This window comes from Bos grunniens, chromosome 24, assembly GCF_055505025.1.
Source record: "Bos grunniens cultivar Pamir isolate PY7600 chromosome 24, Bosgru_T2T1.0, whole genome shotgun sequence".
Lineage (NCBI taxonomy): Eukaryota > Metazoa > Chordata > Mammalia > Artiodactyla > Bovidae > Bos > Bos grunniens.
This window is the reverse complement of record NC_141188.1, coordinates 47,137,643-47,160,044: the sequence shown is the minus strand read 5'-3', so window position 1 is coordinate 47,160,044 and position 22,402 is coordinate 47,137,643. Positions and strand designations below refer to the sequence as shown.

Sequence of the window (22,402 nt, the reverse complement as noted above, 5' to 3'; positions counted from 1 at the left end):
TAAATCAAATCCCTTATGATTATACTGTGGAAGTGACAAATAGATTCAAGGGATTAGATCTGAACAGAGTGCCTGAAGAACTATGGATGGAGGTTTGTGACATTATAAAGGAGGTGGTGATCAAAATCATCCCCAAGAAAAAGAAATATAAAAAGGCAAAATGGTTGTCTGAGGAGGCCTTACAAATAGCTGAGAAAAGAAGTGAAAGGCAAAGGAGAAAAGGAAAGATATACCCATTTGAATGCAGAGTTTCAAAGAATAGCAAGGAGAGAGAAGAAAGCCTTAAGTGAACAATGTAAAGAAATAAGGAGAAGGCAATGGCAACCCACTCCAGTACTCTTGCCTGGAAAATCCCATGGACGGAGGAACCTGGTAGGCTGCAGTCCATGGGGTCGCTAAGAGTTGGACACAACTGAGTGACTTCACTTTCACTTTTCACTTTCCTGCATTGGAGAAGGAAATGGCAACCCCCTCCAGTGTTCTTGCCTGGAGAATCCCAGGGACAGGGGAGCCTGGTGGGCTGCCGTCTGTGGGGTCCCACAGAGTCGGACACGACTGAAGCGACATAGCAGCAGCAGCAGCAGCAGCAGAGATCCCTTGAAGAAAATTAGAGATACCAAAGGAACATTTGATGCAAAGATGGGCACAATAAAGGACAGAAATGGTATGGACCTAACAGAAGCAGAAGATATTAAGAGGTGGCAAGAATACACAGAAGAAGTATACAAAAATGTCTTAATGACCTGGATAACCATGAGAGTGTGATCACTCACCTAGAGCCAGACATCCTGGAGTGTGAAGTCAAGTGGGCCTTAGGAAGCATCACTACGAATAAAGCTAGTGGAGGTGATGGAATTCCAGCTGAGCTATTTCAAATCCTAAAAGATAGGTGGTGCTGTTAAAGTGCTGCACTCAATATGCCAGCAAATTTGGAAAACTCAGCAGTGGCCACAACAAACTGAAAAAGGTCAGTTTTCATTGCAATCCCAAAGGCAATGCCAAAGAATGCACTCATTTCACATGCAAGAAAGGTAATGCTCAAAATCCTTCAAGCTAAGCTTCAATAATTCATGAATGGAGAACTTCCAGATGTACAAGCTGGATTTAGCAAAAGCAGAGGAACCAGAGATCAAATGTCCAACATCTGTTGGAGCATAGAAAAAGCAAGGGAGTTCCAGAAAAACATTACTTCTTCATTGACTAGGTTAAGGCCTTTGACTGTATAGATCACAAAAAACTGTAGAAAATTCTTAAAGAGTTGGGAATACCAGACCACCTTATCTGCCTCCTGAGAAACTTGTATATGGGTCAAGAAGCAATAGTTAGAACCAGATATGGAACAATGAACTAGTTCCAAATTGGGAAAGGAGTATGTCAAAGCTGTATATTGTCACCCTACTTATTTAACTTCTATGCAGAGTACATCGTGACAAATGCTGGGCTGGATGAAGCACAGGTTGGAAGCTTGCTGGGAGAAATGTCAGTAACCTCAGATATGCAGATGATACCACTCTAATGGCAGAAAGCAAAGAGAAATGAAAGAGCCTCTTAATGAAGGTGAAAGAGGGGTGAAAAAGCTGGCTTAAAACTCAAGATTCAAAAAACTAAGATCATGGCATTTGGTCCCATCACTCCATGGCAAATAGAGGGGGAAAAATTGGAAACTGTGACAGAGTTTATTTTCTTGGGCTCCAAAGTCACTGTGGATGGTGACTGCAGCCATGAAATTAAAAGATGTTTGCTCTTTGGAAGAAAAGCTATGACAAATCTAGACAGCATATTAAAAAGCAGAGATGTCAATTTGCCAACAAAGGTCTGTCTAGTCAAAGCCATGGTTTTTCCAGCAGTCATATATGGATGTGAAAGTTGGACCATAAAGAAGGATGAGAGCCGAAGAACCAATGGTTTCCAACCATGGTGCTGGAGAAGACTCTTGAGAGTCTCTTGTCAATCAAGGGGCTGATTGACAATGAATCAAACCAGTCAATCCTAAAGGAAATCAACTCTGAATATTCACTGGGAGGACTGATGCTGAAGCTGAAGCTCCAGTACGTTGGCCACCTGATGGGAAGAGCTGACCCAATGGAAAAGGAAGGATTGAAGGCGGGAGGAGAAGGGGACGACAGAGGATAAGATGGTTAGATGGCATCACCCACTCAATGGACATGAGTTTGAGCAAACTCCAGGAGATAGTGATGCACAGGGAAGCCCGGCGTGCTGCAGTCCATGGGGTCACAAAGAGTAGGACACATCTTAGTGCCTGAACAACAACAACAGCCAGGATGATGCCCTGTGTGTCTCCCCACCCCTTGTGCCCTTTGTCTGGGTTTGGCTTCCCTCTCCAGACAGAACCACAGGATTTTTAAAGGTGGCTTAGAGGCAAGTTGTCATGCTTCCTGCTATAGGAATCAGGTTACCTATCTCTAGACTATCATCACTGGGGAAGGCCCAGAGAAATGAAGGTGGAGGCCCCCCACGTCACCAAGGGGTAAGTGAAAATTAGAGACTGAGGGAGCCAAGATCTTCCTCTGAAACCTGCCTTTCTTCTGAAGACGGACCTCTTCCCTCCTGGTCTTCCTCTGCTAGCCTAAACCCTTGTAGGAAACAGAGCCACGTTCCTGGTGTGTTGGTCCAAGGGACCAACCCAGCCTCTCTCCCAAACACCACATTTTTCATAGCCTAAGTTTGTGGCTTGGACCAGATTTCTTTTGGAATCTGCTCTGGTTGACCAGCTCCCTGACACATTCTCCTTAATCTTTCTTAAGGCCCCTCCGTCTAACTTCTCATCCTCCTTCCTTTCCCTTCCCCACCCCACCTTTCCCCTCCACCTGAGGTCAGAGCCAGCAGCCTCTGGTGGAGGTGTCTCCAACGGGCACTCTTGGGGAAGTCTTCAGCCCTGGGACCCTTCTGAGTTCACTCACATGTGGGACTTGGGGACAGAGGCTGGAAGATGAAGGTCTGGGGGCCCAAACCTGGGAAAACCAGAGAGCTCCAACCCCAAGTAATTCTGAATCCTTGCACTGGGAGACTGTGTTTTCTCCATTTAGCTCATAAAATATGACAGAGAGGAAGGGGCACAGGAGAGGAGGAAAGACGAGAACCTGGGAAGGAGAAGGTGCACAGGATACCTGCAGCCTTGCCTGTCTCCTAGGTTTTTAATGAGAACTACAAGGGATCATGGAAGGGAAGGGAGGTTGAGGACCACAGGAGGTCCCAGAGAATGAGGAACTGTTATTATGGAGGGCGTGGGACTGGACCTAAGTGCCAGGCTGGACGGGGGACAAAGCCCAAGACCCCAGCTCATGGTCTACAAGTTCTCCCCTGTGACTGGCTGAGGCCTACCCTCACCTGGCTTTGCTGTCCAGTCTGGCAAGAGGCATATGTACATACGTGAAAACTCAGCCCCACTCAGTGGCACTTCTGTCCCAAGGCAGGCCTACCTTCATTGTACATTATCTCGTGGGTATTATTTCTCATGTAACTACATCTCAATTTAAGATTTAGGATATTATTAATAGCTCCTTGAAGGCAGAGAAGGTGTGCGGTGCTCTTGGCAGACCTGGGTGGGCACCTGTGCAGTAGTCACCCTTCCTCCTGCTGCCCACCTCCAGGAGCAGCCTGGCAGGTGGCCAGGAGCAGAGAGTGCTGTGCCCTGCACCACACTACCAAGTGTTGTCTTCAAAACATCACATCTCCGGGTCACTTCTCAGGCTCTAGGACACTGCTGACTGAGCCCACTGCCCACCGCTTGCTCCTTGCTCACCATCGACAGCGTCTTGGTGCTCTGAGAGAGGTGAGCTGCAGGACCACCAGGCTTCTGGGCAGGCAAGGGGGTCTGGGGATGGTCAACACCCCTCACCACTCTCCCCTCTGCCCTTAGCAGTCGCTTTAATTGGAGACTGGGCAGGAGGCTGCCTGGGCTCTCCCTCCTCACTGGGCCTCCCCTGGTCCATCTCTGTGTCTGAAGCCCTACAGCAGAGAGAAAGACTGCTGCCCCAGCCCACGGGAAGTCCTTCTCCAAGCCCAAACACTGCAGGGAGGATCACCGGGGGCAGCCAGCACCCTAACAAGTGGGCTGACTCAGAGGGAGTCTCCAGTCATGTCACCTAAAAATCACCTGGAGTCAACTTGTTGGAGACAAGCTAAAAAAGGACAATTGGAGAAATATGAATGTGGGTGATACAACAATATTATTAAATAATTGTTAATTTTCTCAAATGTGATAATGGCCTTTAGGTTATGGAGGAGAGAGCACTTGTTCTCAGGAGACACAGCTGAGATATTTAAGGGTCAAGTACTGTGATTTCCGCAATTTACTCTTGAATGGTTCAGCCAAATACACACACGTGCACACACACACACACACAGACACACACGTGCATTAAACTAATATGGCAAAATGTTAGGAAGTGTTGAATGTATGTAGTGGGTATCTGGGTGATCATCTAGCTTTTTCAGTTGTGTATGTGTTTGAAAATAATCATATTACAAAGTTAGGGCCAAAATCCCCTGGATATTTTGTCTATAGAGCCTGCCCTCATAGACCCTGTGATCTGGGTGGTGCAGGGATGCTGAGAACGAGGAGCTGAAGCAGCTCCCTAGGTGTCCCTGATGCAGGTGATCCTTGGAACCCATCAGGAGAATGGTGCTCCAACAGCCTAAGGTCCGAAGGTAGAAACCCAGGCTCAGCTGCTCATTCTTGCTGGGGCAGCACCCGCCGTGCCCGGGAGCCTCCATGCTGCTGCCTCGGGTCCAGACACACTGCCTCTGCCCGGTGCTCCAGCAACTTTCCACTGCTTAGACAGCATGCTTACCTCCTGGCCTTCGCCCAGAATGTCCCTTTTGGTTTTTATCCCCTTACCTCCCAATCTCCATTCTCCCCCATTTACATGGCCAATGTGTACCATCTCCACGTCCCTTCCTCCAGGAAGACTGGGTCAGTCACCCCTTTTAGGTGCTCCTGTAGAACCCCAGCAGACTGATGCCCAGCAGACGTGATGCCCGCTTACTGGTCTGTGTTGCTCACTAGCATGAGACCCCTAGAGAGTCCCCCTGTGGAATTTTCACAGCTGTTCCCAAAGGCTCCAGCTTCCCTCCTTCTAGGTATGGTGAAGGGTCCCACTGCCCAGCCCCTGGAGGCCCCCTGGGACCTCCCCACTGGCTAGTTCTGGCCAATGAACTATGATCCCAAGTGGAAGACTTTCTGGAGCTTTCTTTTGATCCAACCCAGCAATGCACATTAGAGAGGGTGGGCCCCTGGGAGCCTGGGTCCCTGAGTAAGTGAAATGCACACAGCCTCTTGATGATCTGTGCCAAGCAGGCAGCTTTGAAGGGAAGAAACCTAACTGTTCTAGTCACTGTGACTGGGCTGTGTTAATGCAGCGTGACCTAGCCGAGCCTTGCTCACTTCTATATCCCCAAACACTGGCCCAGCTGCTAGCACAAAACAATGCACATGATACCATTCCTATCACTTTTTTCTTGGCTGTGAAACTAGCCTCAAAGACCGGGCAGATGCTCTAAGACAGACACACCACCCCGTGTCCTTCCCTGGTGACATGGGACTCTCTGTGGAGGTGTCCCAAAGTATCCCTGCCCAGCGAGTTATGGATGCCACCTCCTCTGACCTCTGAACAAGTCAGACAGTCTCCCAATGGATCCTGAGTTAACCGTGAGCCGCCATCACCCTTTTACTCTGGCGATGGCTCCAGGAGGAGGGAAGGAGCCTCCTAACCCCCCGCCCTGCTTGTTAACTTGTGAAGGCTCTTCAGCCTTTGCGCTGTCTCTGCAGAAAGCATCAGAAAGGACCCCAGCTACCACTGCAGCTTCTGGAAAAGTTCTGGAGGAAAGAAAGTGTGTTCCCACTGCCTCTTGCATCCCCGATCTCTGTGGCCCTTTTCTCTTGCTAGATTGTCCAGTCCCAAGCACGCCTCCCCCCTCAACCTGTCCTCAAGGACTGCAGGAGCTAAAATGATCCAGTGTGAGGATGGAAGGCTGCGGCCTGGAGGCAGCCTGGCAGCACTTGGGCAGGTGGGAAACTCCCGGGACTTCTGGCCAGTGCACATCCAGGGAAGAAGCAGGTGGAGGCAGGTCAGAGCTGCGGCTGCTTTACCCACGGACCCACTGCGGCCCAGACTGGTCCTCACACCTCCCGGCTTGTGGTCCTTAAGGACAGTGAATTTTCAGATGCTTTGAGGTGATGGCTGTTTTGTCTCCTCTTCCCAGAGGTCCCAGCTGAAGGCAGGGCAGAGCAGCTGATGGGGTGAGAGGTGGGCAGAGTGGGACAGTCGCAGAGGAGACCTCAGGGTGCAGGAACATCGGACTTCTCCTCGTTGCTGATTCAATGTTCCTGGGACTGCAGGGAGGCATGGCCCAGCCCTGGGCTTGCTCTCTGGACTCCTCACTCTTAGCGGGGCCGGGGCGGCAGCTACGCTTGTCCAAGGCGGCTCTGCAAGGAGGAGCCTGTAACCCTGCTCACATCTGTGGATGGCCTTGTACTGCCCAAAGCCCTTCTGCATCCACTTTGTGCTCAGACCCTGATAGCCCCTAAGCTGGGAGGGAAGAATAATACTGTCCGTGTTTGACAGTGGACAAGTTCAACAGAGAAGCGAAAAAGTGCCTTGGCCCACATAGCAAGTCAGTGACAGAACCCAGATGGAGCTGGGGCCTAGAGACCCCTCTGACCAGTGTCCTGCCTGCTTTGCTCTGTTCTAAGAAAAGGTGAAAAGAGCTTTCCAGAAGGGTCACACTTGGGTTCCTGTGCACACACGTGCACACACACACATACACACACTTTCAAACTGCTGCCCCCTAGAGAGAAATACTGCTGGGGTTTGAAGACAGAAGTCCACATGGGAGACCTCTGAGCCTCTGAGTATGGTCCTGATCTCCTCGGGGTGTCGCCAGGCTGTGGCTGTCAAAGTGCCCGGGAGCCAGGAAGGGCCGTCCCAGCCAAGCCTCCTGTTGGCCTTTGTTCTTCGTGGTGACCAGTGGATGGGGGTGGCCAATGGGCTCCTCACGGTGAACACACAGCTGCTGGTGGGCCCCGAGGGCTCATCTGGTTCAAATTCTCATAATTGGACTCCTGAGCCTGGGGCCTGTGGGCAGGAGAAAGTTGGCTGACCACCCAAACAGGAGAGGTCTCTGACTGCCCAAACCCCAGCCCAGGAAAGGGTGGAAGCAGGGGTGAGATGGGCGTCAGGGGCCTACGTCCAACAGGGTCTGGAGACCAAGCGAAGGTTGGAGGCTGGGCAGCAGCAGAACTTGCAGACCAGGGAAGGGACACCCAGGCGACAGCGTCCCAGATCAGAGTCTCTGTCTTCTCAAAGGGATATAGTCTGTGGCTTCAAAACCCACCTCCAGGCCAGACCTCCTGAGCTCCAGATGCTTTCCTGACTTCCAGGACATCCTCCTGGGCCTCTCAGACCTACATGCCCCATGCCCTACATGCCTACATGCCCACCTGGGGCTCTCCACCGCCCCTCTTCTCTCCCCGTCTTCAGCTCTGTAAGCAGCACCAGGCTTTCAGCTCCAGAACTGCTGGCTCCCTCCTTTGCTCGTGCTGCCCAGCAGGCCTCTGTCTGCCCTGCCTCTGTGTGCCCCATCTTTGCTTGTACTGCCCAGCAGGCCTCTGTCTGCCCTGCCTCTGTGCACCCCATCTTTGCTTGTGCTGCCCAGCAGGCCTCTGTCTGCCCTGCCTCTGTGTGCCCCGTCTTTGCTTGTGCTGCCCAGCAGGCCTCCGGCCAGCCCTGCCTCTGCCCCATCGCCCCACCCTCTCTGCTGCCATCTTCAGCCATGCAACCGAGCCAGCCGCAGTCCTGATCAACAGCCCTCCCAGGTTTCCTGCCTCCACTCCTGTTCAGATGGGGCCATTCGCCTACTTAAACCACTCACCGACTTCCCATCGCACTCAGGGTAAATCCTGCAGCCTGCCTGCATTCCCCACCCCCTCCCTGGGTCATGCCTGAGCCTTTGCCTCCCGGTTGCCGCCAGCACCCTTACCTGCCCGTATGGGTGCCTGCCTCCCATCTCTCGCTGTCCTCAGACAGGATGATGGGTCTGAAGTAGCCACAGCCCAGTGGCACCTCCCTCTCCTGGGGCTTTGCTCTATCGCCTTGTCCATTTTTTTTCCCCCACAGCTCTTATTGTATAATCTAAGATCTCTTGTTTAGGTATTAAAATTCTCCACATTCAAGTGTGAGTTCTCTGAGATGGAGGATTTTTGCTTTACCTTTAGCATCCAAAACAGTGCCCAGTACGTGATAGGGATCAACTGATGTTTTGGGCAGTGGTCAGCTTTCTGATTTAGGTGCCCTGGTGCAATAGTAAGTTAGTAAAGAAAAGGGACTTTGCACAGGAATTCTAGAATGTGGAGGACTGCTGAGTGGACATCTGCAGAGAGGGTTCTGGGCTGGCGGTGCGGCTCTCCCAGCCCCCAGGCCCGGGTGGAGCGGAGCTATAGGAGTGCCTAGGCTTGTTTAAGGGGTCCTAGACGGCTGTCACTGGCTTCCTGCCTCCCAGGAAGCGTTTGTTCTTCAATATGGGCCTTCACTTGGACAGACACCAAGAAGGGGTAAGGTCCACACTTCCTACCTTTTAGGTCTGTGGGCCCTCAACTAAGCCCTCAGTACCTCTACTGACATTTTGCTTGCAAAGCCTTCATTCAGCAGGGTGTCTGAGACAATGATTGCCCTATGGTGGCTTTTGAGTGGATCTGTTCTAGAACACTGGGCACTACGAGAGGAAAAATACGGTCTTCAGGGATACCTCTAGGAGCAGAGATAAGGCAGACACAGAAAAATGACCTTCAACAGCATGGACACCAAGCAGCTGGCCTGGGAGACAGGCCAGTGCAAGGCCCAAAGTTAGCGCTGGGAACGTGGTGGGACGGGAGTGTGGAAGCAGGTCAGCGTGGCCTGGTCTCGCTGGTCAGCCTTAGCGGACTGAAGGAGCGGGAGCTTCAGGGGGCAGCAGGGAGAGCCTTGACACTGAGAAGGGCTAGAACCCCCACCCCAGCCTGTTGTCCGTTGTTTCTTCTTGTGCCGCTGTGCCTGAGAAGCCCGTACCTCTTTGCCAGTGGGAACCAGAGAGGGGCAAGGTGGGAGTGGGCTAGCTCGCTTACCTTGGCGGAGCGTCCGGGGTGACTGGGTGCTCTGTGTGAGGAACAGAGAGAAAGGAGGCATGAATCTGCGTGGTGGCCTCTGGGCTCCAAGCCCTGCTGCCCATCCCACCCCACCGTGAGAGACTGGTCTGGAGGGAGACGAGCTAGCCAGCAGAATGTGAAGGAGTGACCTGAAAGATGACAGTTACCTAGGAAGACGGGGGGTGAGGAGCACACCTAGCAGGGAGACCTGCTTTTCTGAGGCCCCTGAAGCACAGAATTCTTGGTGGGTTTGAAGACCCTGCGAGAAAGCCAGCATGGCCCCAGCAAAGATGGCAGCCAAGGCAACTGTGGCAAATTTTGGATTTCATCCCAGGAGAGTCTGAGGCTGGTGCTACTCACTTAGGTGAGCTGAGAGGCTCAGGAAGCCCCTTCTCTGGGGCACAGAACAAATCTCCCATCCAGCTTAGTGAGAGTAGGGAGGGGTGACTACAGCTCTCTGAAGATAGCTTGCTAGTTCAAGCTTCCACGCTTGGATAGATGCTGTTCCCTCTGCTAGGAACACTGCTAGCTCCTTGTTCTCCCAGCTCCCAGCTGCTTACAGCTTTCGGTTTAGCCTCCCTTTACTGTGCACAGCCTTGCCGCCTGGCTCCTGTCCCAATGCCCCATCAGAGAGAGGCCTCTGGGCCTCTGCAGTACCTGGGTTGACTGCACTTCTGTCTGCAGACTGCATTTATCTGCTTACTTCTCAGCATCCCATTCAAGGGCAGGGCACCATGTTATATTCATTTCTGTGTATTTCTAGCACCTATGCAGCATGTAGGTGGTGCTTGGGATGCTGCTGCAACCTAATGAATGAAATGGTGCTATTTGGGAAAGCCTGTGTGTGGTCAGGGCCCTGACGGATGATGGGGCACTTGGCAATAGGGTGAGTCTGTATCTCTGTGACTCTAGGCTGGAGGCAAGTTCCCTAACCTCTCCGGCCTCAGCTTCCTGATGGTAAAATTGGCTCACTCTGGCTGGTACCTCCTGGGCTTGACCAGGGAGGAGAAGGAGACCACAGGTGCATTAATGAAATTCCAGTTGTGTCAGGCCAGGTGGTCAGCCTGGAGGAGAGCCCCACTTGCCCTGAGCACCCATCCTGGCCTAGGGTCGCACCCACCTAGGCGATGCTGGGCAGTGGCCCAAACGCCCAGAACGCCGAGCAGCAGCAGCGCCTTGAGGCCGAGCGCGCCGAGCAGGAGGGCGGTCGCCGAGGCCATGGAGGCGCCATGGAAACGAAACAAGTAGACGCTGGCTTCGGCGCGGCCCAGGCTGTTGGAGGCCGTACACGTGTAGCGGCCGTCGTGGGCCAGCGCGGGCAGCTCGGCGGTCACCTGGTGGCCGTGATCATGACCTGGGCTCCGCGTGGCGGCCGAGCCGTTGCCCAGGGCCGGGCCGGACCAGGCTAGGGCGGGCGGTGGCTCCCCTTCAGCTGTGCAGAGTGCGTGGAAGGCGTGCCCTGGGCCTGGCAGCACAGAGATGTTGACGATCCGCGGGGCGGCTGCGGGCGGCGGCCGAAGGAGGACCCGGGAGAAAGCAAAGCGCGGTCAGAGCAGCGGCGGGCAAAGGAAAGGGCAAGGGGCAGCCCTCCTTGTCCCCTTCGTGGAGATGGTTGGAGGAGGGAGCGAGGATAGGATATGAGCGGAAGGAAGAGGCGCTCGGGGCGCCAGGGCGTCTGGGTTCCCACAACAGGTGTGGCCTTTGGCAAGTTATTCCATCGCTCTGGGCCTTAGTTTCTTCACGTGTAAAATGGGGATCACTTATTTTATGAGGTTCTGGGGAAGATCTGACAAGTTAATTCATGTGGGGTGCCTGGGCAAGTGCTTTCTAAACGTCTTTACTAAGTGATAGCGCATGATTGGGGCTTCCCCAGGTGGCACTAGTGGCAAAGAAGCCACTTGTGAATGCAGGAGACAAAAGAGAAGAGGGTTCGATCCCTGGGTCCGGTAGATCCCCTGGAGAATGGAATGGCAACCCACTCAGCATTCTTCCCTAGAGAATCCCATGGACAGAGGAGCCTGGTGGGTCGGGGTCGCAAAGAGTGGGAGGCGACTGAAGCGATGGCATGCACGCAGGCAGCCGCAGGATCAGGGCGGCGTGGGGCGGAGAGGGGCGGTCTGCTGGAGAGATTTCAAGGGCACTCCCCAGACAGCCTCACTGACATCTCGAGTGGAGACGGATTCACCGAATCCGTGAGACTGAGGCAGACAAGTCCGAGGAAACTGAAGTGCGGTCAGAGAGGCTGCCCAGCCAGCCCACGGGCACATGAGTGGTTCCTGGCAGAGCCAAACTAAACCCAGAACGCCTGGGTCCCCCACAGCGGGGGTCTCGGATTAAAAAAAAAAAAAAAAAAAAGCTCCTTAAGTCATTCCAGAGCTAACCAGGCTTGAGAATCACCCTACTAGGATCCTGGCCCCCCATCCTTAAACCTCAGGGTCTAGCGAAGTGCTGGGCACGTGGTGGGCTCCCTGTGCCCCCTTCAGTGCACACGGCCCGCTGCAGTCCTTGTTCCTCGTTTTTCTCCCCGCTAGTCTCAGGGCTGTTGGGGCACACTCACTCTCTATGAGCTTCATTGCAGCACCCATCCCAGGCTCCACCCAGCCCGTCCCGGGGCCAGGATTCCGCGGCCTTTGAACCAGTTACCTGGGGGCTTGTGGCCCTTCCAGGTGTGGGAGCACCCTGCTCTAGAGGAAGGGTGTGCCCGTTGTAACCCCTCGGATCCCAGCCCAGACCCCGCACCGAGAGCCCCGCGGCACGCGGCGAGCGAAGTCGGGCAGCGCGCTCACCCGTCACGCGGAGCCGGACGCCCTGGCGGCTTTCGTAGCGGTCGTGGACGTCGCCCGCGAACTCGACGCGGCAGAAGTAGCGGCCGTCGTCGGCCAGCGCCAGGCGCTCGATGCGCAGCGACAGGTCGTTGCGGCGCGGGTTGCCGAGCAGCCGGAAGCGGCCGTGCAGGCTGAGCGCCGTCTGGCACAGCTCGCTGCCGCGCGCCGCGGCGCAGCGGAACACCTGCGGGCCGGCGAACGGCTCGCCCGCGCGCCAGATGGCCGTGAGCGGCCCGTCGTAGTGGCGGTGCGGGTGCGTGAAGGTGCAGGGCAGCACCGCGGCCTCGCCCGCCGTCGCGCTCACCTCGGCCGGCACCTGCATGGACCAGCGCTGCGCGGGCGCACCTGCGGGCAGGGGGGCGGGCGGGCAGCGCGGGCGCCTGCGTCTACCCTACCCTCATCCCGAGGGGCCTAGAACCCGCCGGGGCACAGGAAGCGCCCTCCTCCCCTCGCGAGTTGCGGAGGAGGGGGAGTCTGGAAACCCATCCCAGGACTCCAGGGGCATCTCCCAGGACCTTGACCCCCGTGACTTTCTAGGTGCCTGGATCCTCCCCTGCCCCTCCCGCTTCCCTCTCTCCATCCCCGCTTCCCTGGGACTGTTTGCTTCACTCAGGGCGGTCCCACCTCACCGACGGGCCCAGTGTTCCCAACCTCTTCTCCATCAAACCTGCCCTGCTTCAGGAAACCTCGGGGATCCTGTGGTTACACTGTGTCCATAATACTTCCCCACCCCCAACCCCCCCACCTGATGATGATAATAGTAAAGGCACTTACTGTTCATCTCTGTGTTGAGCAAGTTCCCAGTGGTATCTCTTTTAGTCCTCACAAGTGATCCTAGAGGTAAGAAGAGTTAGCCCCAGGTTACATGTTAATAAACCAGGGCACAGAGAGATTAAGTAGTTGCCTACTAGGATGAGGCAAAGCTGATGTTCAGACTCCCGACTGCCTGACTCCTCTGCAGCACCTTAATGCACTAAAGTGAAGTGAAGTCACTCAGTCGTGTCTGACTCTTTGCAACCCCATGGACAGTAAGCCTACCAGGCTCCCTCAGCCATGGGATTTTCCAGGCAAGAATACTGGAGTGGGCTGCCATTTCCTTCTCCAGGGGATCTTCCCAACCCAGGGATCGAACCTGGGTCTCCTGCATTGCAGAAAGACGCTTTATTGTCTGAGCCACCACTAAGGGCATAGAAACTCGGGCCTTATCCAAGGAGAGCAACATTCTCATTTACAGAGAGTCAACGGAGGCCTTGGGAGGGGGTGGTATGTTTTGAAGCTGATGCATTGAGTTGGTGATTGAGGTTCCTCTGTACTGCAGTTTCACCCAAGTGGGCTTTCCAATAGGCCAGCGTCCAGACAGGGAGCTGAGAAACCAAGAGGTGCAGACCTTCATGCTGCCTCCTCGCTTTGCACAAGTGCTTTTGGGCTCAGGTTTCCTCACCTCCCATGTCGTGGGCCTCCGAAGTGTGGTTGAGCTAAGGTCTGCAAGCCGCACTCTGCTGCAGCTTAGGGAGGGCTGGAGGTCGCTCACTGCCTCTGTTGTCGCAGATGTGTGCTTCTTTGGGAGAGGGGTGAACCGGGTGGGCCGATGGGTGTCAGTGCTGGAAGGATCAGACCAAGGGGTGCCTCCTCAAGGAGGGGGAGGCTGCTGGTGCCTGGGTGCAGGGATCTCTACAGGGAATAATATAGTAGCCCCTGTATTTCCAAAGGGCTTTGCAATTTGCCAAGTTCTTTCACACACATCACATCACATGATTCCAAGTCCAGTGCTCTTTGCTCTTGGCAGTAGCCCAACTTGTATCTTGGACAGGAATCCCCTCAGCTCACAGCTGGCAGACCATCCTCCAGGGAACTCATCCCATCTATGAATAATCTACAGGACAGGGCACTCCTGGCCATTCAGGCTCAGGACTGCCTGGTTCCTCTGCTGCACTCTAGTGTATTAAGGGCATAGAAACTCGGGCCTTATCCAAGGAGAGCAACATTCCCAGAACCAATGTCTCCTGCTCCTCACTGTCTCTGTCTGGAGCCTTCTCATCCCCTCCCTGTGATGGCCCTCCCCAGATCCCATCATGGCTCTCCTGGACCCATAAGCCTTGTCCTCTCTGGCCGATGTCCCAGCCCTTCACCTGCCTCTCTCCATCCTCACTGGCCACTTGGTACTCTCCCTGCAGTGTAGTGTCCTCACCCCGAGGCCTCCACATGTGCTGGGCCAGGCAGAGTGGGGTACAATTGGGTTGTGTGAGCTGTGTCTCACATAAAACCTCACTTTGGGATCGCGCCAAGCTTGCAGTGAAATAAAACCACATTTTTTTTTCCCACACAGTCTGTTTCTAAGCCGAATCTCCTTTCTTCTGGACAAGTGGAAATACGCTTTTGAACCCCAGCCAGGTTCCTCATCTATTCCTAGTAAGAGCTTGTATGCCCAGTTAATAATCAGAGGGCCTAGTTTCAAATTTGAGAAAACTTTCTGAAGGTTTGCTTTTTCATTCAGTACTTCCAGCTGCAGAAAGCATGTCCCCATCTCGAGGCTCAGCCCCTGCCTCAGTTTTGCTGTGCTCCCACCCTCTGTGACCTCAGCCTCCTCTGACCTCCCGCCTCTCACAGGCATCATGGAGCCAGGCATTGATTTCCCAGGGATTGTTTGATGTTGCTCTGGACACATCCCCTCTCAAAGCCAGGCACTGGGACCAGAGCTGGGGCTACAAAGAACAAGAGAATAATTTATCAGCCTATTGGAGCTCACAGCTCGGAAAGGGTGGCAGGTCCGTGAACTCATAGTTACACTAAAGCCTGCCAGGAGGAACACAAACAGTGATCTCTCTTGTCTGAACGTGGGGCGGGGCCCTTTCACTCACCAGCTCCCTCCTACTTGTCCCCAGACCTTGCTGAGTCATCCTACAGTGGGAGACTTTCCTTGAGCCCCAAGCCTGGGTCTGGTGCCCCTTTCTCCATGCCCCAGAACTCAACTGCATCTTTTGTCCAGGCACCAAGGGGCTCCTGGAGGGCAGGGACCATGGGTGGGGGTCGTATTTGTGCGGCTGTAGCCCAACATGCACCTGCCACATAGTAGCTGATGTTGACTTGAATCGCTGTGAGAGAGCAGAAGGGAGGGAGCCAAGGTTGGCAGAAAGGGTGGATGGTGGGGGTTGATTGGAGGCCCCACGAGAGAGCTGCCACTTTGGAAGAGCCTTGGGAAAGGAATGGGGTTTGAGGTAGGCTGCAGGCATTCTAGGCAAAGGGCGAAATGGAGTATGGACATCAGCACAGAGGATGCAGATGTGACAGGATAAGGGGGCCAGAGTACATGTGCTCTGGGGGCTTGGGGGGAGATATTGCGAACCTTATTTCATAAGTGCAGCAATCCATGAATGGAGTACTGTTATTGGCTCCCCTTTGGAGAAGGAGATCTGAGGCTCAGAAAGCCGAGAGACTCGGCCAGGTCACTTGACCAACCAGGCAGAGTCAAGTCTTCCCCTCCAAGTGTTACTGAGCAGGACCCTATGAGGCCTCCGCAGGACAGACACCCACCCATGTCTTCCACCTGCCTTGTCTGTAGAAAAACCTTAGACAAAGAATAAACTTCATCAGAGACGGGAAAATGCAAAAAGAAAGGAAAACAATCAAGCAAGACAAAACAATAATACTTTAGCCAATAAACAAAGTAAGGACCTTTAGTTCTTCCTCAAGGACTATGGGACTTCCTAGGTGGCGCTAGCGGTAAAGAACTTGCCTGCCAATGCAGGAGACAGAAGAAACGCGGATTTGATCTCTGAGTCTGGAAGATCTCCTGGAGGAGGGCATGGCAACCCACTCCAGTATTCTTGCCTGGAGAATCCCATGGACCGAGGAGCCTGGCAGGCTACAGTCCGTGGGGTTGCAAAGAGTTGGACACGACTGAGCGACTTCACCTTCACTTTTCTCTTTCATGCATTGGAGAAGGAAATGGCAACCCACTCCAGTGTTCTTGCCTGGAGAATCCCAGGGACGGGGGAGCCTGGTGGGGTGCCGTCTATGGTGTCGCAGAGTTGGACACAACTGAAGCAACTTAGCAGCAGCAGCAGCAGCAGAGCGATTTAACATACCTGTACAAGGACTATAGATGATATTCTGTGCATGTCCTTTAGCTGTTTTGCAGATACTGAAACTCCCACCAGGTAGAAGTTAACTGTATGCAGCCCACAAGCGCATAGACCCCAGACTAATTGAAACCAGAAAATGACGCTGACTCCCAATTACGTCACCAGCAACCAATCAGAAGAATGTCCGTGAGCCCATCACACCCTTCTCCTTGAATATTATATAATCACTCACTACCCTTCCTGGGCAGGACACACATTTTAGGTCACCAGGAGGCCCACGTTCTTCCCAGTGTCCAAAAGGCAGTGTTGAGGGCATTAGCCCTTTGCCTGGCAAAGTAATAAAGCTATTTCTTTCTACTTCACCCCAAACTCTGTCCCCAAGACTTAATCCAACACCGGTGTACAGAGGCTGAATTTTGACTACAGGTGGGTCGTGTCCCTGGACTCTGTCTGCCTGAGGATGGCAGCCTGGGTTGGGAGCATCCTGGCATGTGATTGGCCAGGGCCCTTCCCTCTCAGAGTGAGTTCTGCTCTAGGAGGAGAGAGGGCACACAGAGGCCCGTTCACCAGGTGTGACAGTTAACCTGCTGTGTGGGCTTCCAAGAAGCGGCACGGGGACTCACTGTTGGATGAGTCCACCCAGGGGACTCGAGGTGAGGGAAGTCCTGACAGGAATTACCCAGGGAGCAAATGCATTTGCTTTGGCAGGAATCCAAGCTCCCCAGTTCCCGTGACATTTACCATTCCTTCTCGAAGCTTCTGCATATCTCTTAGGACACGGCAGGAATGGCCCCTGAGCTGGAACCACAGCCTCTTTTATAGGGAGGGTCTCTACTCTCTCTGCCTCAACTCTGTCAACCTCCGAGTGTCAACAGGAGGCCTGAATTCTTCCTATTGCCCGAAATGCCTCCCCTCAATGGTGGGCCACGGGCTGCGGTGAAGAGCACTCCCGCTTTGGTATAGCTGAAGGCGGATGACATTCTCACTTGTCTGGAGGACCCAGTCTGTCCCTGGCACTATTCTGGGCCGATCCACTTACAGGGAGATCTTTGGGCGGTATCTGTTGCTTAATGTCCCAAGTCTCAGGCTCCTCTGATGCAAAATGGGGAACATGGTACTTTCCTCATAAGATTGAGGATGGAATGAAGTCACCCATGAAGGCCACCTGGATAGTGCTGTCACTCAGAGAACGCTCAGCGATGTTAGTTCCCTCCTTCACTAGCTCTGCAAACAGACTGGGACCAGGAGGGAGCAGGGGGCGGTGCTTGCCAGTGGTGGGAAGGAGGACTGGGCAGAAAACTCAAGCAGCTCAGTGGGGGGATTGTTTTGGCTCCAGACACTGCTCTATCTGTGGCTCAACTCGACACCTTAGGCATGCAATAGCACAGGCCTTGCCCTTAGCTAACCTGAGATTCATGTATTTTTTCACACAATAGATGCTTATTGAGGGTCCGTCAGGTGATTAACCCTCTGCGGGTGTTGGGGATACAGTTACCAAACCAATCAGTTGCCTCCTCAGTGTGTTTAGACTGGCTCAGCCACTGTTTGTTTTTCGTTTACTTACAATTCTAACAAGTTTGTTTAATTAGCTTCCCAGCCTAAGGAAATAACAGATTGAAAAGCTAGAAAGTGACTTGTGTTTGTAGGTCCACTGAAAGCAGCTAGGGATGATAATCAGCTTTCTGTTAGGGAGGAGGGTTCGGAAAAAATAATGTGATGACTCAGGACGGAAATGATCCAAGTGCAGCACAAATGGGACCCTTCAGAGGATGAGTAAGTGCAGAGGGCCTTGAGGCATCACTCCCCACAGCAGGCTGGTGGAACAGATGCTCACGGCCATGACCTGAGTCACCTTGGAAGGGTTATTGCCGTGAGAGGTGTGCCTCTCAGATGGGGTCTCAGGCTCTGTCTGGGGCTATAGCCCTGGCTAGACTGGCTGTAACTTTGTGACTTTAGGTGAATCCTCGTAGCTCTGGCTTCAGTGGGCTCATCTGTGAAATGACGTCTTTAGATGTTTACTAAGGAGACTTTTAAATCTAAAAGTCTATGTCGGAAAATGATATCTTGATAAAAATGATGAAGATGTCTAGGAAGCATTTTAGAAATATGGCAATTGAAAATTAATCGAGAGACTTTAGGTATTTTAAAACAAGCTATTAGTTATCCAGCAAATTCAGCTACTCAGAAAGAGGCGCCCATGTTTGATAGTCCTGCACAGCCACTTACTAAGCTTTCTGAGTTGTTCCCATCTCCCCACGGTGATGATGCTCACTGAGAGAGGTTGGGGGCTGCAGCGCTGAGTATCAGCTTCCAAAGCCCTGTGCCAGGGGTGCCGGGGTGGGACAGGGACTCGGCAATAGAGACATCTGCAGAACCTGAACACCCCATTCTCACTTTTCCGATTCCTTCCTGCCCTGCAGTTTGTTCTCAATAACTCTGCCTTCTGGGCCTGCATGTAGCAGTCCAGACAGGTTATCAGCCAAGAAAAAGTGAGAAAAGAGTGGAGACCAGAGAGGGGAGGAGGGAACAGAAACAGGAGTCCATCCTCCACTGAGAAGCAGACCCTGCAGGTTCCAGGGACAGGGGAGGCAAAGGGACAAGTGAGCTGTTGAAAGGCCTGACTGTTCCCCTCTGCCCTCGGTTGTCCCGTTTCCCCTTTAACCTTGCCTCTCTGGCTGCGTGGTTGTGGATCTGGATCCTCTCGCTGAGCCGATGGAGATGCAGAGCCCTGAGTGGAGCCTGCCCCGGGGCCAGTGTCCATCACACGGCGTTGCTCTTGGGAGTTCTGATTCAGCCGTCCCCGCCGTGCTCCCACTCCTACACCCCTCCTCCTCCGGGGGCAGGACTTCTCGGTCCCAGTTGCTGGCCACAGTAGCCACCAGGGACAGAGGAAGTGTCCTGGCTCATCCAATCTTCATTTCTTCCTGGGCCCATGACAGCAGTCCCTGACCTTTCCCCACGTCCCAAATAAACCCCCATGACCTTGGGTGACTGTGCAAATCGTCTTGCCTTTCCAGTTTGTTTTTCTGCAGGAGTTTAGAGCTAGCAAAGTAAGTTCCTCCGAGTCCCAAGCTTTGCCTCAGGCTCACCACCCACTGCACACAGGTGTAGGCAGTGTCGAGGGCAAGCCTGGCCTTCGGGAGACTCCAGGTCTCATCCAGGCTCTGACACCCAGAAGTCCCCTGAGCTCCTTGAGCATCCCTGAAAACAGGGACAAGGGTCTTCACTTTGCGGGGTTGTGGTGAAGAGGAAATGAGCTGCCATCAAAGGCCCAGCACGATGGTCCTTCAGGTTGACAACCACTGTGGTCACTGCACCGGTCATCAGAGATTTGGGGACCAACGGAGGTCTTGTCCGAGGTCACCAAGTGGCCGGAGCTCCCAGACCACCGCTCTTCCCACCACCTCTCATGTCCCCTGACATCGCCCGCTTTCTAAAAGCAGATCTGTGGGGAGACAGAAAGGAAAGACAAAAGAGAGTGTGTGGTGTGGGCCCCCAGGGGATGAGGGGCTGCCCCAGGGCACCAGGTGCAGGTAGGGGGCGCCAGAATGAGGGAGAAGGCCCAGAAAATGGGAGAGGGGGATGTTTCCTGCATGAATTCCGCCCACTTCACTTTTGCCGAAGGCCAGCCCAGGGTCCTGTGCTCGCTCGGAGGTGTGACAGACAGGACAGGACTGTGGCCTGGGGTCTCCCTGCCCTCGGGCCGCTTGAGCTCTGGCCTCTTCCAGGCCCGCCAGCTTCCAGAGAGGCTCCTGGGTGAACGGCTTCAGAGGGGTTTCAGGCAGCGAGATGCTGCTCCCCCAGAATTCACGACCTCCTGGTTTCAAGCAGGAAGCAGCTGCTGGCCACGAGAAGAAGGAGTCCCCTCCCTGGGCTAGCTGCCACGGCTCCCACCGATGCCCAGCCTCCCTGAAGAATTGTGACACACAGCTGGAGCATTTGTGTGGTTTGGGTTTTGTACTTCAGCATGTGACTGCTCATGCTTCCTCTAAGTTTTCTTTTTTTTTTTTTTTTGTCTTTTTTGTCTGATTCATTGCTGCTGACTCTTGGAGGAGAAAAAAAAAATCCCAAACAAAACAGCCCTGGAAGCTATCTGACTTGAGCAACATTTCACTGCCGCTTAACCAACAAGCTGCTGAGTGCTAGGACTGTGCTGGGGGCTTTCCACCCATGACCGGATTCTCCTTCACAGCGCCCGACTGGATCATAAACTCCCACCCCAGTTCAATGAGGCTCAGATAAGTTAGACAACCTGCAGGTGGCGCTAGTGGTAAAGAACCCACCTGCCCCTGCAGTAGATGCCAGAGACGCGGGTTCCATCCCTTGGTCCGGAAAACCCCCTTGTGGAGGGCATGGCAACCCACTCCAGTGTTCTTACCTGGAGAATCCCATGGACTGAGGAGCCTGGCAGACTGCAGTTCATAGGGTCGCAAAGAGTCAGACACAACTGAAGTGATTAAGCATGCCCAGAGCCATCCAGCTGGCAAATAGCAGAGCCAAGCTTCAGTGCTTCTCTGACCCACTCTCCCATCTGCCCCCAGGCCTGGGGAGGGTCACCTCCTCCAGCCCCATCCTCTGTGTGGGATCCAACCCTAAATCATCCAGAAAGATGTCTGAATTGGGTCAACTTGGCCAAAGAAAGCCCCTCCCCTGTCAGCCACCACCACAGGGCTTTATGGGTGGGACCGTGGGCAGTGTGGCGTGGGAGCTGGTGGTGTGGTCCCAGATTGAGGCGCACATCCCCAAGAGCAAATCCCAGCTTCACCCTGCACCACTCACTGAACCCCTCTGTGCTTCTATTTTCTCATCTGTGAAGAGAGAATGTAATACTTCCTTTCTCATAGGATTATGATGCTTACTTGAATAACTATTAATACTTAAAGCGAGTGAATGACTAAAAGTCACTCAGTCGTGTCTGACTCTTTGTGACCCCACGGACTATACAGTCCATGGAATTCTCCAGGCCAGAATACTGGCGTGGGTAGCCTTTCCCTTCTCCAGGGGGTCTTCCCAACCCAGGTCTCTGGTATTGCAGGTGGATTCTTTAACAGCTAAGCCACAGGGAAGCCCAATACTTAAAGTGCCCAGCCCTTAATAAGAGGTACTTGCTGTTACTATTCAAATCAGCCCAAAATAGGACTCTGCTGAGTGCTGAAAGCTGAAGAGAAAGGCCCGAGGAGCCTGGGAGTGGGAGTTTATGATCCAGTCGTGGAGACAGGACTCCAGCTTAGGAAGATTGACTAACAGCTTGGAGCACCGTGATATCAGTGGCCAGTGGCTGTACACAGAGAGGCCTGGATGCTGAGTCCAGGGACATCGTCATGAGAGGGATGTCTCAGCCCGAGTGGGGTAGAGGAGAAGACTGGGGCCTGGACAGTGGGGACATGAGGATGGCCTTTGTCACTTATCCCAGTGGCCCTCGACTGAATCCTGCATCAGAATCACCCAAGAAGATGGTTGAAAATGCAGATTCCTTGGCCCTGCTCCTGACATTTTCTGATTCTGCAGAGCAGAGCTAAAGAATGTGCATTTTAACAGAGGTTTGCCTCCCCTGGGATTCTGATGCAGATGATCTATGACCACTTTTTGAGACACGCTGTTTCCAGGGACACCAACTCCTTGAGCTAAGTGACCTTAAGTGAAGTGATGTTGTTGCTCAAGCCTCCCTTCTTGGGGTTCCTGCTGGGCAGAAGGGTGCCCTCGATCACTTGCCTACTGCCCACATGAAGGTGCCACCCTTACCCTCAATCAGCTGTGTGCTTTCCCCGCTTTCCCAGGGGGAGCCCATTAAGATGCATAGCGCTTGGATGACAACACCACCTAGAGCCTGTCCTCCCCAGAGCTGGCCCATTATGCCCCCTGGCTCCTCACAGCAAAGGGTGGGGTAGGCGACCTTTCTACAGGTGGGGACACTGAAGCCCAGAGGAGCCCGGCACTGCCTCAAGTCCCCAGAACCCAAGGCAAAGCCTGGACTTAGCATTATGGCTTCTGTCACCACAGCCTCCCGAAGTGCAGCTCTCCCTTCCCACAGGCCTGGAGGCCCTGGCAACCCAGCTGCCCTGAGTGCAGGGAGAAGACTGTCCCTCCAAGTTTGTGAGCACCTAATCTCTTCTGAAAATGCGCTGGAGAGAATAGTGGGAAACTCACCCATTGGGACGATGCACACCAAGCAGGCCAGGAGTCGGAAGGACCCTTCCATGCTGTGAGGTCCGGAGACCCCAGGCTGGCCCCGCACTCAGCCAGGTCCCTGGTGAGACCCCTCCCTGGCGTGGGTGTGAGGGGGAAGGAAGGAAGGGGGTGGGAGGTATGCCCGGGTCTGCACCCTGCAGGGCTCTGCAGGCCCTGGAGGAACT

General features: G+C 53.9%; 1 protein-coding gene and 1 long non-coding RNA gene across 5 annotated transcripts in view; one reads left to right on the top strand and one right to left on the bottom strand.

Annotated features, from left to right (window-relative positions):
- SIGLEC15 (sialic acid binding Ig like lectin 15) overlaps positions 1-22,402 on the bottom strand; it is a 23,940-nt gene extending 1,538 nt beyond the window's left edge. Inside the window, exons 1-6 of one of the 4 annotated variants that reach the window (XM_086373350.1) lie at positions 22,197-22,402; positions 12,742-12,801; positions 11,929-12,312; positions 10,263-10,643; positions 9,122-9,152; positions 4,172-7,097 (exon numbers count right to left, since the gene is read on the bottom strand). In XM_086373350.1, coding sequence (XP_086229476.1) covers positions 7,016-7,097; positions 9,122-9,152; positions 10,263-10,643; positions 11,929-12,312; positions 12,742-12,801; positions 22,197-22,248 — 990 coding nt within the window. In that variant the 5' untranslated portion in view covers positions 22,249-22,402 and the 3' untranslated portion in view covers positions 4,172-7,015. Of the gene's footprint in view, positions 1-4,171; positions 7,098-9,117; positions 9,153-10,262; positions 10,644-11,928; positions 12,313-12,741; positions 12,802-18,716; positions 18,959-22,196 lie in introns of those variants that run through there. The other 3 variants (XM_086373349.1, XM_086373352.1, XM_086373353.1) reach the window with 3 other exon arrangements.
- LOC147346203 (uncharacterized) lies at positions 309-4,218 on the top strand. Its single transcript, XR_015154022.1, has 3 exons — positions 309-2,488; positions 3,711-3,793; positions 3,968-4,218. It is a non-coding gene; the product is annotated as an uncharacterized LOC147346203 (long non-coding RNA).